This window comes from Pleurodeles waltl, chromosome 8 (assembly GCF_031143425.1).
Source record: "Pleurodeles waltl isolate 20211129_DDA chromosome 8, aPleWal1.hap1.20221129, whole genome shotgun sequence".
In the NCBI taxonomy this organism is placed as follows: domain Eukaryota; kingdom Metazoa; phylum Chordata; class Amphibia; order Caudata; family Salamandridae; genus Pleurodeles; species Pleurodeles waltl.
The window spans coordinates 707963343-707980503 of record NC_090447.1 but is presented as its reverse complement, the minus strand read 5'-3'; the positions used below and the strand labels follow the sequence as shown (position 1 = coordinate 707980503).

The 17161-nt window shown below is 42.1% G+C and overlaps 1 protein-coding gene across 1 annotated transcript in view; it reads left to right on the top strand.

Moving 5' to 3' along the window:
- Nucleotides 1-9325, top strand: part of LOC138250233 (G-protein coupled receptor 35-like) — a 154235-nt gene extending 144910 nt beyond the window's left edge. Inside the window, exon 3 of the mRNA XM_069204849.1 lies at nucleotides 5094-9325. Within this exon, the coding sequence (XP_069060950.1) occupies nucleotides 5120-6094 (975 nt within the window). The 5' untranslated portion in view covers nucleotides 5094-5119 and the 3' untranslated portion in view covers nucleotides 6095-9325. The remainder of the gene's footprint in view (nucleotides 1-5093) is intronic.
- Nucleotides 9326-17161: the final 7836 nt, after the last annotated feature.

Below are 17161 nucleotides of genomic sequence, written 5' to 3'. Positions count from 1 at the left end.
TAACTTCTACTCCAAGGGTTTTGAACAAAATTCCCTCCCAAAATTTGCCTCATTGGCATAAATTTTACAGTTCCTTCAGCCTGCTGCACATCACTTGAAGATGCAGTTGGCTGTTTCTTCTAATCTCTTTTCTTTGCCCATCTGCCTTCTCATTTATCTAATGCTCTCCATGTTTGAATGTTTTGAATCAATTCCTTAATGTGCATTTTCATTCCAGGTGATCTCATGTTTGCAATGTCTCTCAAATCGAATTCTAATCTGTAACTCTTCATCAACTGTTTGGATATATTAGTTTCAATTTCATATTTCTCAGTCAAATTAGTTAATTTCTTATAAACATGTCCTGCTCTAAGAGTAACGTCCTTGCACATGGAGCGCAATTCATTCTCATTGTACAAATCGAATCTATTCAATTCAAGGGTTCCCTCGATCATCTCATTTAATTCAAATTTTAATCTAGTTATGTCCTTTCTCCCTCTAGCGTGTTTCTTGAAGCTGAAGTTTCACACAAATTATCTAACCAGTCAGTCAATTGTTGGGCTGTTAATCCTTGTAAGCCAGTCATTCCCAACCTGTGGTCTGGGGACCCATTGGGGTCCGCAAAGCCTCCTCAGGGGGCCCGTGACTGCTTAGAAAATTTAATAATATTAACACATTAGGTCCCTCGCTTTCAGTAATGACCCATTGGGGGGGCAGGAGTCCAATAATGATTCAGTGGAGGTCCCTGGGTTCCAGTACTGATAAAGTGGGGGTCCACAGAAGTCAAGAGGTTGTGAACCAGTGTTTTAAGTTAATTTTATTGCTACTGTTTTAGAGCACAAACTGGTATATTATATAGGGCTCTTATAGCCTGCTCTTGAGCCATTACGAATGATCCCATTGAGCACGGGACATGTCACTTTAATTAGTGGACCAACTCCATTATGTGTCTGGTTCGAACTGAAATAATTCATAGGGGTTATGGCTGAAACAGTAGTGCTCAGTCTCTCCATTTCTGAATTAGTTCCAAAAGGTGAATTCATTACTGATACTGGATTTGTAATCTGGGGACCACTCTCATTATTACCCTGGGCATATAATGGGACTACTGATCCAATGGTTACAGGAACTGTTAATGCTTCTGGTGTTGACAAATTCAACTGATTTTGTGAGAACATTAATACTTTACTTTGGCCAGTTAATACTGTACTAAAAGCTTGATTTGACTGAGTTGGGGCAACATTCTTTGGTGTCATTACTGGGAATACATCGGGATTGTCTGTCTCTGATTCACAAAGTGTGCAGATGTCGGTACATTAGGTGTGGACTCAAACTGAGTCATTCCTGAATTCTGAATATGCTGTGGTATAACTTGAGCCGGAACATTCTGAACTGTATTAACATTTGGAACTGTTGGATAAACACCTGGCACCTTTGCAACATTTACAGTAGGCATGTTTGGCATTGTACAATTGGACCTGTGGCAACATTCAGGACTACATTCTGATTTACTGATTCAATTACATTATACATTGGGGGCGATTCTGGAAGAACTGAGTTATAAATTCATCATCTGAATCACACTTGAATTCTGCTACCTTATTATTCTCACCCAGATTTTATTCTGCATCTTCCTCAGGTTTCTTTTTTGCTTTAGGCTTATCACTTATATCACATTCCTGTGTAATTGCTGGAAATAACTTCACTCCATGTAATGTATCTGCTCACCATATCTTCTGCTTTACATCCCACCTAGCTTCAGCTAAGGTCTTTTCTGCTTTTCTCATTCTCCTTTCGAATTTCCAAGCTTCTTTTCGTCTTGCAACTAATTCACAAATAGCAAGTGCTTCAAACTGTACAGGTCAACGTAGGGGCTTTGATTCATACCTCACCCTCCTCAGATTCACCAAAATTCTCAAATTAAAAGTTCCATAACTAGGAAAAGCTAGCACTATTGATTTACCCAGAGGCATGCTGAAACTCCTCTTTCTTCCATTAACTCAAAAGCTGGTGTACCCTGAAGTGGAATAGGCTCACCCTCCCTAACTGTAATAAAGACATCCCCTCTCATCGCACTCCTTAAAGCTTTGATAAATTGCATTTTTACACAAATCTAATTCACAAGCACAAATTCTACGAAATCAGGAAGTAATGCTCAGCCCCACACGTCCTATTCACAAGCCATTCTCAACCTATAGCAGCATAGTCTTCTCCACCAATTCATGTGCAGATTGTCTTACTATCCAACCTATCCCAGCGCAGACCAAATGACAACACACTCACTCTGTTCGGCAGCTGCGACTCACATCAGAGCCATCTCATACACCTCTCCCATAAAACCTAAATGAAAATATTGCGAGCTCAAAACCAAAACCTGTCTGTTCACTACGGGTAGGACTCAAACACCTCAGAAGCTGTACAGAAATTTCAATTGTGGCCTTTTGCACAAACAGCTGCTCTTCCGGCTATGGCTTTCTCAGAAACACAAGTAAGATTTGACTTGCAAACCTCATTCGGATTAGTATGAATCCCCCATGTGCACTTAGGGTTCACCTATTACCACCCAACAATACGCACACTCAAGGGAAATCTTTTAGTGTTGTTGAAAGTCTCCATCGACTAACACATTACCCACAGAAAATCAATGAACCAAGTTTCTCCATACACTTGCACAATCCTCTGGAGTTTTAAGCCCCGCAGGACCCGTTACCAACAACAACCATGTGGGCAATTTTTGATTGCATAGCGCAGCATTCACTTGGAGTACGGCAAATCCCCACTCTCACACTTGGAGTACGCAGACTCCCTACTCAATTACCTTGGAGTACACAAACTCCCTACTTCACTCAGACATCACACTTCACAGCGATTTGCCAAAGCATTGCAAGCACAAACCCTACTCAAAACACATACCGTACACTTGTAAAACAACACTGAGATTTAATCAACCCCTACACTACACCAAAAACAACTCACAATGTGGGCTAATTCTGACTCTGCTCCTCACAAGACATAACCGTAACTCTGCTACCAAACCTGCTGGAGTGCCGCTGGGGCCCCAGAAAGGAGTTTTTACTCTCTTATTCTGGGTTCAACAACCACCAGCGTGCAGGTGAGATACCATCACTTTTCTCACCTATGGAGGTCGACTAGATCTTGGTGAAGAGTGCAGTAGTCAGAATCATTCAATCACAAGTCAATGACATTATACCATACACAATTCTAGGCACCATAAACAATATAACTCCAAATCAGACTCCAAACCGAATGAAGTTTCAAAGCTTTATTACAATCTCAAAATCAATGTAAAATAAATGGTGCCCAAAACTAAGTTATAAACATAAATGAAAACCATAGGCTGACTGAAACATCCAAAAAGATTCAACCTACTAAGCATCAATACTGGTAGACACTCCAAAAGAATTATGTAGATTAGCAACAACACAATATGCACATTATTATTAGAATTGAAAGCAGATGATGGTGACATCAGTAAATCATCAAAATACTATTTTAACAATCAATTTCAGAGCTGGGCCATTTCTAACACTAACCAGAATTGAGATTTGCATGTGCTGGAACAGGCTAACACATGTGGGCAAAATCAAAATTAAAAGAAGGCAAAAACAATTTGGATACCATTTAACTAGAATAACTCACCACAAAAATATGCTGATGTAAGTTACTAACTGAAAAGGGAAACAAAAAACCACAATTAGTTATACCTTTCCTCGTGGGACAGCATACAGTTGTAGTTCATCAAGACAGAGCGGTCACCATCTTCCAGCGTGAGTTGACAGCAGCATCAGGACAGTGCAGAACACGTGCTGCACATAAGACAGATCAGCAGTTCAGAATTAGTTGGCCTTATTAGCACTGAACCACATAGCAGAATAGGGCAGTTACAACTATGATAAGGAAATTCATCAGGAAACTTAAAGAAAACAGAATGTGTAGGAGCAGACTTAAGCAGACATAAACTGACCCTAAAGAGATCTCAAGACGGACTGACTTCAAGAAGGAGCAGAAGGGAACTGACTTCAATTCCAAAGTTCTTCACTAATTAAAATAACCAAAATCCATTTGATTCGTCCTTCGGGTGGGCACATACTGGGCGTCAGTTTCAACATCCAATCACTGTAGATGACACCACTAAATTTGCAACTTTTAGGAATCTTCTCAGCAAATGTGTGTTGCTTGCTGTGTGACTTAATACAGTTCCACCAAAATATTACATTTTCAAATGATTTGTAACTTACAGTTCCTTGCACACAATCCACAGTAAACTAAATTAATATTCTTTCACATGAACGCTATGATTTCCTGCTCCTCTTGACAGGTAGAACAAATATTGTTACATTAACCAAACTTGAAACATGTTCTTCTTCTGCAATACAGTAGGACATTCAACCTAGCTAAACAATTCAGGTCAGAGGGGACAGAATAAACAAGTACTTTTCCATGCTGCTTGTAAAATGAATTTTCAAGCCTAGTCAAGTTAAGAAACCTAAATGTACATTAATACATTTAATACATTAACAAACCCATCAAATACCTTAAATTGTATATCAAACATTTAAAGCAATTTATTTTATTTCCAATATTATTCATGTTATGTCAAAGCGATTATAGTGTGTATTTATTTTCTAAACACGTAATCCATAATAATGAAATCAATTTATATCAATGTAAGTGAGTTTAATTCATATTCAGTTAATACTCATAATACATTTCGGGCCATATGTACGAACACTTTTTCCCATAGACACAGAATGGGGAAAAACCTTTGCTACATCTGGCCCTTCATTCCTATTGGTTTTACTTGAAAGTAATACTTTCAGGTTCATATTTGTTGATAATTCACTCAAATTACAAATGCATGTCTTCATGTTAAACGTGATGTCAAAATACGATTGGTGGGCACAAATGTCTGCCACATTTTAAATTTGCACATTTTCATTTCTACCTTATTTTCTCTGTTAATCTTTATAAAACTGCATATTTATTAGCTGCCATATGCTACTTCTAAGTCACTATTTTAGTAATAAAAACTTGATCTCTGTGAAACACCAGAACCACTTATTTACTTCATTTCTTATCTTTCTATTTTGCAGCACTTCAACTTGTGACTATATCAAGAATGAACTGTACCAACCTGACAATGGAGCCATCAGTGAAAGTATTTCAACTGATTATCTTTATCCCTACATTGAGCTTTGGACTGGTCTTCAACGGACTGGCTTTGTGGGTCTTTTGTTTCAGGCTTAAGAAATGGACTGAAACAAGGGTGTACATGATCAACCTCATCATTTCAGACTTCAGCCTGCTCTTTACCTTTCCTTTCCGCTTGTACTCCTACAACGAGACCTGGAGCTTGGGGAAAAGGATGTGTGACACTGTAATGTTTATCTATTTTTTGAACGTATACATGAGCATTCTTATCATTACCATGATAGCTGTTGATCGTTATATAGCAATTCAGCACCCTTTGAAAGCAAAGGTTTTAAGGTCTCCAGTCAAGGCAGCTATAATATGCACTCTTTTATGGATTATCATAATTTCCTTTCGAACTTATTTACTAGTGCAGGATGCTCAATGGATCCCAGCACATGACAATCTTAGATGTTTTCAGAAAAATCCTGATCGCCCTATGAAGCGAATTCTCTTTTTCTCTGTGTTTGGGTTTTTCTTGCCCTTCTTAATACTGACCTTTTGCTCCATTCAAGTAATCAGAATTCTCAAGAGGAAGATAACCAAAAGTCAAGATTGTGGAAGATCTGTTCGGAAAGCCATTCAAATAGTGGTTGCCAATCTATTTGTTTTTGTTTTCTGTTTTCTGCCAGACCATGTAGGGAAACTTATCCGTTTTGGCCTAGAGTCCTCCTTGACCTCATGCACCATCATCCAAAGAACCCACACATATATACACATTACTACTTGCCTGTCCCACTTGAACTGCTGCTTAGATGCCATTTGCTATTACTTTGTGGCAAAAGAATTTTGGGAAGCTTCAGGTCTTGCTTTCACCTTAAAATGTCTGCAAAAGGCAAGAAATCAAACAGAAGAAAAAGATCCAAAACAAGAATCAAATCCAACACAAGATATACGTCTGTGATGTCTGCCACAATGCGGCATCTGGTATTCGCCTTAAAAGCTTTACATAAGGCAAGAAATGCAAACCAAGAAAATGAATAAACAAAAGAAATCCAAATCAAGAAATGTTTGTTGCATCCACCGTTTCAGGAAAAAATGAATGAAAAAAAAGTAGCAACAATCTTTTTTCTACGTTTCTTTCTACGTATTTCTTGAAAACACTGTTCCTTTAGGACCCAAACCTACAGGTCAGTTTCACAATAAGTCTGTCATATGTGCAAAGAAAATATGGTTAATATTCGTGTTTGTTGCTAAAAAATAGTATTAAAATTTGCACTTTGGTTTGTGTTTTAATGGGTGGACTTAAACAACACTTGTTTAGTGCTACACAGCCAACTACATCAGCAGTAATAGCGGTCTCTCCCCCATCCTCTTTTTGTCTACTATCCTTCCCACACTAATAAGACTTGCAAAGCTGGTAGGCCATCTGCAGCATTTGTACAGCGGTCGTGTGCAGATTGAGAATAATAGAATAGTCATTTTATATGCAACATGAGATCTGCTGAATAAACTTGTAAATTGCCGGCTAATGGGTAACCCAAGGTAAGAGCACCTCGCTGGCCACTGGTACATAGCACTAAAAACCTTTCCACATGTGGTCACCTCAAATTCAACACCCTGCCAACCAAGCACTTCCCCAAGGGACAAGCTCGCTAGCCATTTCGATAATGTGCTCTGGCATCTCACACTAAGGCAGGGCCAGTCCTAGAATTTGTGGGGTCCTGGATAGAATACAATCCTGCAAAGCCCCTCTAGGCTGTAACGTCACAGGAAGGACATCACAGGAAGTGACATCAATTGAACATTACATTTATACCATTGTTGAAGCAGCTTTGCAAGAGACTACTTACCCAGAGTGGATATCACTAAAGTGGCTAAAATATAAAACATAATCCTAATAGAATAAGTACATATATTTTCAAGCTTGTTTAAATGGTAATACATAACATTTAGCAAAAGGGGTGTCTCCAAAACTGATATGAATACTCCATTGTTCACTAAGGTCCTGATTGTGACTTCGGTGGATGGAAAAGCCCGTCCACCAAAGTTCCAATGGGTGGGTTGCCGCCAGTATGGCAGCCTCCCCGCCTGGGCCATTACGACTTTCCCGCTTGGTCAGTGGGAAACGGCCTACAGCATTGTTTACGGCTTGTAATAAAGCCGGTGGCAATGCTATAGTGCACAGGGTGCACCAGCACCTGCCGCAAAGTTCACTGTCTGCAGACAGTGAACACTGTGACCGGGCTGGCCAGGGGGGGCCCTGCACTGCCCATGCCAAGTGCTACTGCCATGAAAACACTAGAGGAAAGAGGGTCGTAATCCCCAAAGCAGGTATGCCTTGGTGGATTAGGATCGCTAGCACCTCGAGGCTGACATTAAGGTGTAATCTGATGGTGCTGGCGGTCCGACTATGCATTACCGCTGTGGTCGTAATATCAATCAATCAATCAATCAATCAATCAAATACATTTCTTAAGTGCACTACTCACCCGGTAGGGTCTCAAGGCGCTGGGGGGGTTACTGCTCGAAAAGCCATGTTTTGAGGTGCTTTCTGAAGGTTAGGAGGTCCTGGGTCTTGTGTAGGTTGGTGAGGAAGGAGTTCCAGGTTTGGCGGCGAGGTGGGAGAAAGATCCGCCGCCGGAGGTGGTGCGTTGGATGCGGGGGACTGTAGCGAGGTCGGCGGAGTGGAACTGTCGAGATGGTTTGTGGAAGTTGATTTGTTCGTTGAGGTAGGCCGGTCCAGTGTCGTGGAGGGCTTTGTGAGCGTGGACAAGGATTTTGAAAATGATCCTTTTGTTGGTGGGCAGCCAGTGTAGGGATCTGAGGTGGGCGGAGATGTGTTTGTGGCGAGGGAGGTTGAGGATGAGATGTGTGGCTGCGTTCTGGGTTCGCTGGAGTTTTCTCTGAAGCTTGGCTGTGGTCCCTGCGTAGAGGGCATTGCCGTAGTCCAGTCCGCTGCTTATGAGGGCGTGGGTGACTGTTCTTCTTGTTTCTAATGGAATCCATTTGAAAGTCTTGCGTAGCATGCAAAGGGTGTTGAAGCAGGAGGATAATATGGTGTTGATTTGCTGAGTCATGGAGAGAGATGAGTCCAGTATGATGCCAAGATTGCGTGCATGGGTGGTGGGTGTTGAGGGTAGTCCAGGGATGGTGGGCCACCAAGAGTCGTTCCATGCTGTCTTGTTGGGACCAAAGATGATGATCTGTGTTTTTTCTGAGTTCAATTTGATGTGGCTTGCTGTCATCCAGTTGGCAATGTCGAGGAGTCCTGCATGTAGGTTATTCTTGGCGGTAGCTGGGTTCGTAGTGAGGGAGATGACAATATGGTGGTCGGACAGCCGCATTGGCGGTGGTCTGACCACCACCACAACCCTGGCGGTCTAATGAGGCCCTAAGTGTTTCCAGGTTAGTGTATGATTAAAATTCCTAGTCAGATTGGTGCAGAGATATACAACAGGACTTCAAATGACACACCGCCTCTCCCTTTACATTAGTGATGTTCAAGATAAGGCATTTGGGCCCATATTTATGCTTTTTTGACGCAGAACTGCATCAACAAAAGTATAGCGCTGGCTTGCGCTATTCCAGAGCACCAGCTGGGCGCCAAGTTTATGGCATGGCACAATCCAGCGCAAAGGATGGGCCAGCGTAAAAAAAATGACTTTAGCTGGATGGGGGTGACGGTACTGAGAAGGAGGTTTTGCAACAAAAAATTACATTAGGCTGGTTAGAGGCAAAAAAAAATGCCTCTAACTAACGTAGTGTCATTTTCTGATGGAAAACCATCCATACCACATGACTCCTGTCAAACCAAACTCCATATTTATACTTTGGTGCTAGAGCCTTCTAGCGCCAAAGTTATGAAGTTGACATCGTTTTCTGGAGGGGTAAAGCTACCTTGCGTCAATAAGATGCAAGGTAGGCGTTCCCGTCAAGAAAAGGATGATATGGCCTTTGCGCCATATTTATCTTCCCGTGCTAAAATCCAGCACGGGTGGATGGAGGCCTTATTTAATGGCGCTAAACTTGCTTAGCTCCATTATTTAACGCCTGTGTATGGGCAGGCGTAAGGGGACCTGTAGGCAAATTTCCATGGTCGGAGACCATGGTAATTGCCCACAGATGCCCTTCCCTGTCCCCAGGGACACCCCCACCCACCCCTACCCACACCAGGAGGTCACCTAAGGATGGGGGACCCATCCAAGGTAAGTCCGGGTGAGTATTATATTTTTTTTGCCCAACATCGCTCGGGCCCTGACTTGGGGCTCTTGCACGGCGCTGGCCCCAGTGCCCATGCCCAGGGGACATTTGTCCCCTGGTCATTGCCACTGGTGTGGTGGGCATGGAGGAGCCATGTCCATGGGGCTGGTGCGCCAGAGAATGGTGCTACACTGCCCAGAGGCAATTTTGTTTGCCTCTAAACAGTGTAACACCATAATTTGGTGCACAAATCCCGGTTCTCCCTACGCCTCCCCGGCCCTGTTAACGTCCTTTCCAAGGACACTAACAGGGCCTTAGCACCAGCTAGCGTAATTCATAAATATGATGCCCGGCTGACGTTTAGGAATGGCACTATGCTTTTTGATGCAAACCCTTCTTAGCGCAGGTTTGCGCCAAAAAGTATAAATATGGACCTTAGAGTCATATTCCTAATGGGAACGCCCACCTTGCATCTCATTGACGTAAGGTGGTTTCTCGCATCCAAAAAATGACTTTAATTCCAATATTTTGGTGCTAGACGGATCTACCGTCAAAATATAAATATGGAGTTAAGTTTGCACTGAATTAGTGTAAAAAATGATGCTATTTCAGCACAAACTGAGTATAAATATGGGCCTTGGTTTTCAGCTTAGATGGTGGCTCAACATACCGATGAAACCGATACATGCTAGATCGGGTGAGTGACCTGCAAACCTGCAGCAAACAACAGAAAGTGCAGATTGCAAAAGATAATATGAGGACATGGCACAAATGTCATAAACAGGTTGTCTGGCTAATATACTGCCTGGCAGAAGCACCAAAGACTGGAACATATTGAGTGCCTAAACATGGCAGTTACTCTTAGACTCCATTTGTAAGAAATGCAAATAACTGAACTAACTTAAAAACACAGATAACAGATTGCTAAAAAGGGAAAACAGCTTGTGGCCAGAGGAAAAAAGACTACTGAAGCTACACTGGAAGCCAGTAGCTAAAGAGATTCATTAAAGCAACAAAACAAAAAGGGCTTCTATAGTAGACTTTGTGCAGTTTACTGCTACATGGAAAGGAAATCTAACACTGTTGAATTGGTAGGTTGGGGGAGTTGGTGCTTAACTTGCAAAATAAAGCTAAAACACCTGAGACTTGCAGTTTAAAAGCATTTAAGGCACATGTCTCTAATATCTGAGAAGACACCTGCCAAATTGACTAGGGCAAGAGGCGTAATACACCTGGTAATAATTTCAAGATAAAATACAGCACACTGAAACCACATTTCATGGTACGACAATACTAGTTTGTCGAATGGCTTTTTCAGGCGGAAGAGCTTCAACCCATTGTCAAATGCATTCCTGTAGAACACTTTTTTAATACAAACGTGCATATGAAACTTCATGCCCAGGACATGGTGTGACACAGAGGCCCTTATTATGAACATGGCGGTCTGGGCTGCCATGTCGGCGGTGCTGGTAATTACCGCCACCGGCATGGCGGCCAGACCGCCATATAATATACATGGCAGAACCGCCACTGGAGTAACTCCGCCACCGCCAGGCTTCCACCGCCAGGCAGCCTAGTGATGGCGGAGTTACATATCCGACAGGGCAGCGCTGCAAGCAGCTCTGCCCCCTGGATAATGTACCTGATTCCATCAGCCTTACCCTAGCGGTTTACCCCGCCAGGGAAAGGCTGGCGGAATGGGTGTCTCGGGGCCTCTGCACTGCCGCTGTACTTGGCATTGGCAGGGCAGGGGCCTCCGTGCACAGCCCCATCACGCATGTCTCTGCCCGATATACGGGCAGTGATATGTGCGACAGGTGCTGCTGCACCTGCTGCACTGCTACATTGCTGCCGGCTCCATGTGGAACCAGCTTCAATGTACAGGCCCTGCATTCAGCTGGGCCGGCTGGCAGAAACACTGTTTCCGCCCGCCGACCCAGGTGAATGATCATAATGTGGCTGGCAGGGTCTTATACGCGCTGGCGGTCTTTTGTTAACTGCCAGCGCCGAACCCGCCGAGTTCATAATGAGGGCCAGAGTACTTACACGTTTCTCATGCAGCGGATTGTGCAGTCACTAAATAATGAAGTGTTTGGTATGCAGAGAGAACCTACTCTTGTACACATAGCTTACTCCTGGTACAGAGCAGGTCACTGCCTAATAAATCTACATTTAGAATAATATCGAAGTCAAGGTGTACATACCAGGAACATTGCATGACTTTTTGTTTATAAGCTGTTTTAAACTGTTAACATTACTTTAATTATATACTAGTAAAAAATGCTGCTTATGCCATTACCTGGTCAGGTACCATTATAAATGAGAAATAAAACACAGGAAGGGTCACGGTAATGTTCACTTGCTTCATGACATCATCTTTGTCCATAATGCTTCAGTTTGATGCTATATTTTAACAATTCAATTGTAAAAACTCATTGGTGTTTTCTTTAAGTTACAATGAAACTGATTTCTGATCTAAGATCAATAAACTGATTTAAAAAACAGGAAAAGTCTGAATGAGTTGTGTGCTGCTAAGTCTGAATTGCCTTCTAAATTTAAAGCAGTGTACCATATGCGTAGGTTAAAACGTGTCTAATTTCTAGGATGTGAATTAAATAATTGCATTGGTCTTCACAATTCAGTAATTTCAATTATACTGTTGTAACATATCAATAAACACCTCCAAAACTAACAAAAGCAATAAAATTTTGCAGTTAAATTGTGCAGTGACTTAGGACGTATACAACAACAAAAAACTCCCAGATAACTTTCTCATTGAATTATACATCAGTGCAATGTTCTTAACACTGACAGCTTTAAATTAGTTCAACGCAATTCTGAAAATTATTTCACCAAAATAAGTCTTTGATGAAATCATATTATTCATTAAACAGTGTAGTCCAGTAAAACAGGGCTGAAAAGGCAATCTACTGAGCTAAAAGTTGCAAAAACGCAGCATCAATGTTAAACACAAAGACAAGAACAATAAACTGCCTTTCTACTGTTGACCAGAAAGAAAGACACTCATTTTATTTTTTACATTTCAAACCATTATTCTTATATGTGAAAAAACTGAAAACCATAGTTTAAAAAACAAATTTAAAATTCAAGGGCAGATTTATGGAAAGTGCAACTGCACCTAGTGCAGCGCCACTTACCTTGTGTACCTTAGCGCTCCCCTACCTCCAACAAGTGTGCGCCGTATTTAAAATATGGTGCACCGTGTCACAGGGTAGGGGGCAATAGTGTCATTTTTTTTACACTATTGTTGTACTCTGCAGGAGTAGCGCCCACATTTTGGCTCTACTCCTGCAGGGTAAATAGGGGCCTATTATAAATAATGGTATTCCACCTTTTACGCCTGCTCTGATCAGGCGTTAAAAGTGCCAAAAAAAATGGTGCAAGGAAATCCCTTAGATTTCCTTGCGCCATTTTTATAGCCACCCTAATGGGGGAACACCCCCCTTGCATACATTATTCCTGGCGCAGGCATAATGCGGCACAAGGGTTTACCAAGTGGAGCAATGCATGTATTGTGCCACTTTGTAAATATGGCACAGGGAAAATTGCACTTTAGTGCCGCCTTAGTGTATGACGGCACTAGGGTGGTGCTAGGAGCTTTTAAATATGCCCCTCAATTTGTAACGTGTTTCCTCACCAGAAATCTCCACTAAAACTTCCAGAATCCATAAGTGTATACATTTCATTAGCTTGGACTGAGGAAGTGGGAGACTGTGATTCCAGCCTCTAATAAAAAATGTTTACAGGCTTGAAAAGCCAGGATAGTAAAGTGTATTTGCAGGGGCAGTTCCTCTGCATTGGCGGAGGAGCATCGCCCCCCTGGGTAAGAGCCAGTAGCAGAAAAAATAAAACAATACTTCATTATTGTTTTATTTTTCTGCTGCTGGCTCAGTCAGCATGTGAAGGCATGGGGAGGGCTGGGCCATGGGGGGAGGTGGGGAAAGGTAGAATAGAGTGCACTAAGTGTGCATGTGTGTTTGGCCGATGGTTTAGGTCGGCCAAACACACATGCACACTTAGGTTTCTCCAACCCAGCTCTGTTGAACATCCAGGCTGGAGAAGCTGCACAGACCCCAGGGCAGTGTCTGAGCGGCAGTCCAAGCCACTCAGACCGATCCTGACACTGCTGTCATGCTAGGTTTAGCATCATTAAAATCCATGTACGTCAACTTTAAAATTATTTAGTCTGATAACAGAAAAGATATAAATTGAAGTATTCATCCCTTCACTGCTAAGCCTTTCCCCCCTCCTGTGCTAAACCTTTTTTTTTATATTTGGGGTTGTTTGCGGTAAGGCCCCCATAACCTTTTGTCCACATAAGCTAACCATGCCAAATTTGCATCCTTTTCCCAACATCCTGGGAATTCTAAAGGTACCCAGGGTTTGTGGGCTTCCCTGGCGAGGACTGAGAAATTAGCCCAAAAATAGCAAAAATTTGTTTTTTGGGGAAAAATGGGAAACAAGTGCTGCAGAAGAAAGCATCAGTTTTTTTCCCTGAAAATGGCATCAACAAAGTGTTTGGGGTGCTAAAATGACCATCTTCCCAGCTTTTAGGAACAGGCAAACTTAAATCAGAAACCTACTTTTTTCAACACAGTTTGGCATTTTACTGGGACATAGCCCGTTTTTCCTATGTTTTGTTTGTTCAATCACCTTTTAGTTAGCTCGATAAACGGGTGTAAACCAGTGGTGGATCCTGGAAGGCTATACATTTCTGAAAAGTAGATAAAATTCTGAATTCAGCAAGGGATCATTGGTGTAGCTCCTTCAAGGTTTTCCTATAGAAAGTAACTGTTGAAATAAAAAAATATTGAAATTGAGTTGACAAAACAGCTATGTGTCAACCAAGAGAGGGATCGGGAGAATTAAAGGTCCAGTGCACATGCTCCCTATACATATAATCAATAACAAAGGTGCACTGTTCCTAACTATAGGGTGAACAGTTAAAGTTTAGGAGCTAGAACCCTCACACACCCTTTAAGTAAGTGAGGTGGGGGGGTTCTTGTACTTCGAGGATAGCGCTCTAAAGAGACTACCTCTGGATTTTTTCACTAAGTTAAATATACTCTGACCGAGTGAGACTGCTTGATCCCAAACGATGGTCGGATGGAAATATGCTCTAATCCATGAGATATTATTACTATTAACTTATGGAGCCAGTTACTCTAGCAGATATTTGTTAAAGACAAAAAGGTATTTATATATGGCTTTTTCACAGATATGAGATCTACAAATTATGATGATGTCAGAACGATGGTATTCAATGTTGCACTGTATACTAATTTATCTCGGCACCAATACCTTTTGTTTTAGGGGTTATTCTATTGCAGATATTGTCCCCCACTGAAGGCGGTCATATATATATAGTTTTTCATGTATTATTAACTTCTTACCCCTACCAGAAGCTATAGGCTGGATCGTGCTACTCCCTAAGGGGCCCCCCATACGAAGAGGGCGGGTAAGCAAATATTGTGTGTTTTTTATTTTTATTTTGACACCACGTGATGCACAGATTCACATTGGGGGTGAAGTTCAAACAACCGTGCTCTCAGTTTTGTGTGTATTATATATTTGTTTTGTTTCTAGGGCGACATTTATTGTTACAGACTACTGACGAGACAGTTCACATAAATGTAAGTGACTGCTACTTACCTTCCATACACATTATTAGATAGTGTTTTCTTTCTTTTTGTATATAGCCAGGAGAAGTCTAGTTTGATGTAGGTCCTGATGAAGCGTTAAAGGATCTTTCACGACCAATATTACGCGAAACATGTTGACCAGACCCTAGGGGGCAGGTGACAATTTCCCAGTACTCCAGGCTTTCTTAAGTGGCTGAGCATTATTCTCAATCTCCACGTAATAGTGTTTTTAATCTTGATCGTAACCCCTCTGGATACATATTAAACAGAATGAGTTCAGGGGTTTCTAATCAATCTTAAATTCTTTCCACTCTCCTGCCATTCAGAGTGTCTGACCTCCACAACTTCAACGGCAGCCACCACACACCAAAAAAGATCTCCGGCAAAGAGCCCCCGAAAGGGGAGCCCGTCAGACATTGCACCAGCCGGTCTGAGGAGGAGCTTCCCGATGATGAAGCATGACACCCACAGGGTGTGTGAGGGTTCTAGCTCCTAAACTTTAACTGTTCACCCTATAGTTAGGAACAGTGCACCTTTGTTATTGAAAACAGCTATGTGTCCACATTCTCATCTGTATCGTCTTTTAAGTATGGCAGATTTTCAAAAGCAATATACCGCTGCATCTGCTGGAACCTTTTGGTTGTGGGGATATATAAGGCTTGTAGGTTCACCAAGAACCCTATGTTCCCAGAGTCAATAATTGAGCTGCACCTCACAATGGGTTTTCATTGTGTACCCGGCATTCAGCAATTCATTTGGTAAAATAGCAAGAGTGAAAAATAGGTATCAAGGAAACCTATGTATTTCCAAAAGTGCCACAAGATATGGAGGTTTGAAGCCGTGGTTATTTGCATATCTCTGAATTTGGGGGTACCCATACTAGCATGTAAATTACAAGGCATTTCTCAAAATGACTTCTTTCTTACACACTGTCTTACATTTGAAAGGCAGAAATGCAAAGAAAGACAATTGGTAATAATACGTGTTCTGCTATTTTGTATTCTTCCATGTCTCCTGATAAAAACAGTACCTCACTTGTGGGGGTAGGCTAGTGCCGGTGACAGGAAACGCCCCAAAACACAACATAGACACATCACATTTTTCCACTGAAACAGACTCGTTTTTTAAAAAGAGCCTAGCTGTAGATTATGGGCTCTAGCTCAGCCAGCACCTAGGGAAACCTACCCAACCTGTACATTTGTGAAAACTAGACACCAAGGGGAATCTAGGATGAGGCCACTGGTGGGGCATTCACTAGTTTTTGTCAGCCAGGATCCTCTGCAGTCCTCAAAATTTGCCAAAAACACATTTCCCCTCATTTCTGTGATGCAATTTTCTGGAATCTGAGGGAAGGCACAAACGTTTTTCCACCAAGCACTCCCCCAAGTCTCCCAGCCAATCTGTACATTTCTGAAAGCTAGACACATCGGGGAATCCAGGCTGGGCTGACTTGCTTGGCTCTCCCCTCGGTTTTCTTTACCCATAATCCCTTGCAAACCTCAAACGGTGGGTAACAAAACATGTTTTCTTCACATTTCCTCCCTCGGGGAATTTCCACAAGTCTCCTGATAAAAGTGGTACCTTACTAGACCTAGTGCCCACGACAGGAAATGTCCCAAAACACAAGATGCATGCATCACATTTTTCCACCGAAAACTGATCAACTTTTTCCATTTTGGGTAGCTCTAGATTTTGTACTCTACCTCAGCTGGCACCTAGGGAAATCTAGCCAACCTGTACATTTTTTAAAACTAGACACCTAGGGGAATCAAGGACGATGTGACTTGAGTGGATCCCATTAGGTTTCCTACCCACAGTGCCATGCAAACCTTAAACTTTTCCTGAAATCACCCATTTTTCTTAATTTCTATGTTGGAAAGTTCTGCAGCAATCCACAAGATTCCTTCCACCCAGCACTGCCTCGCTTGTGCCAATAAAAACGCTGCCCGCCCTGTGTGGCTGGGCTTAGTGCCACAACAGGAACAGATCAACTGAGGACAAAGGAAACAATTGCGTGGAGGCACCTATTGACCTCAGTTGGACCGTTCCTGTAGCTAGCACTCGGCCTAGCCACACAAGTGTGGCAGAATTTTTATTAGCACATGTGGAGCGACACTAAGTGGCAGAAATGTTGTGGATTCCTGTAGATTCAGGAAGTTTCTATC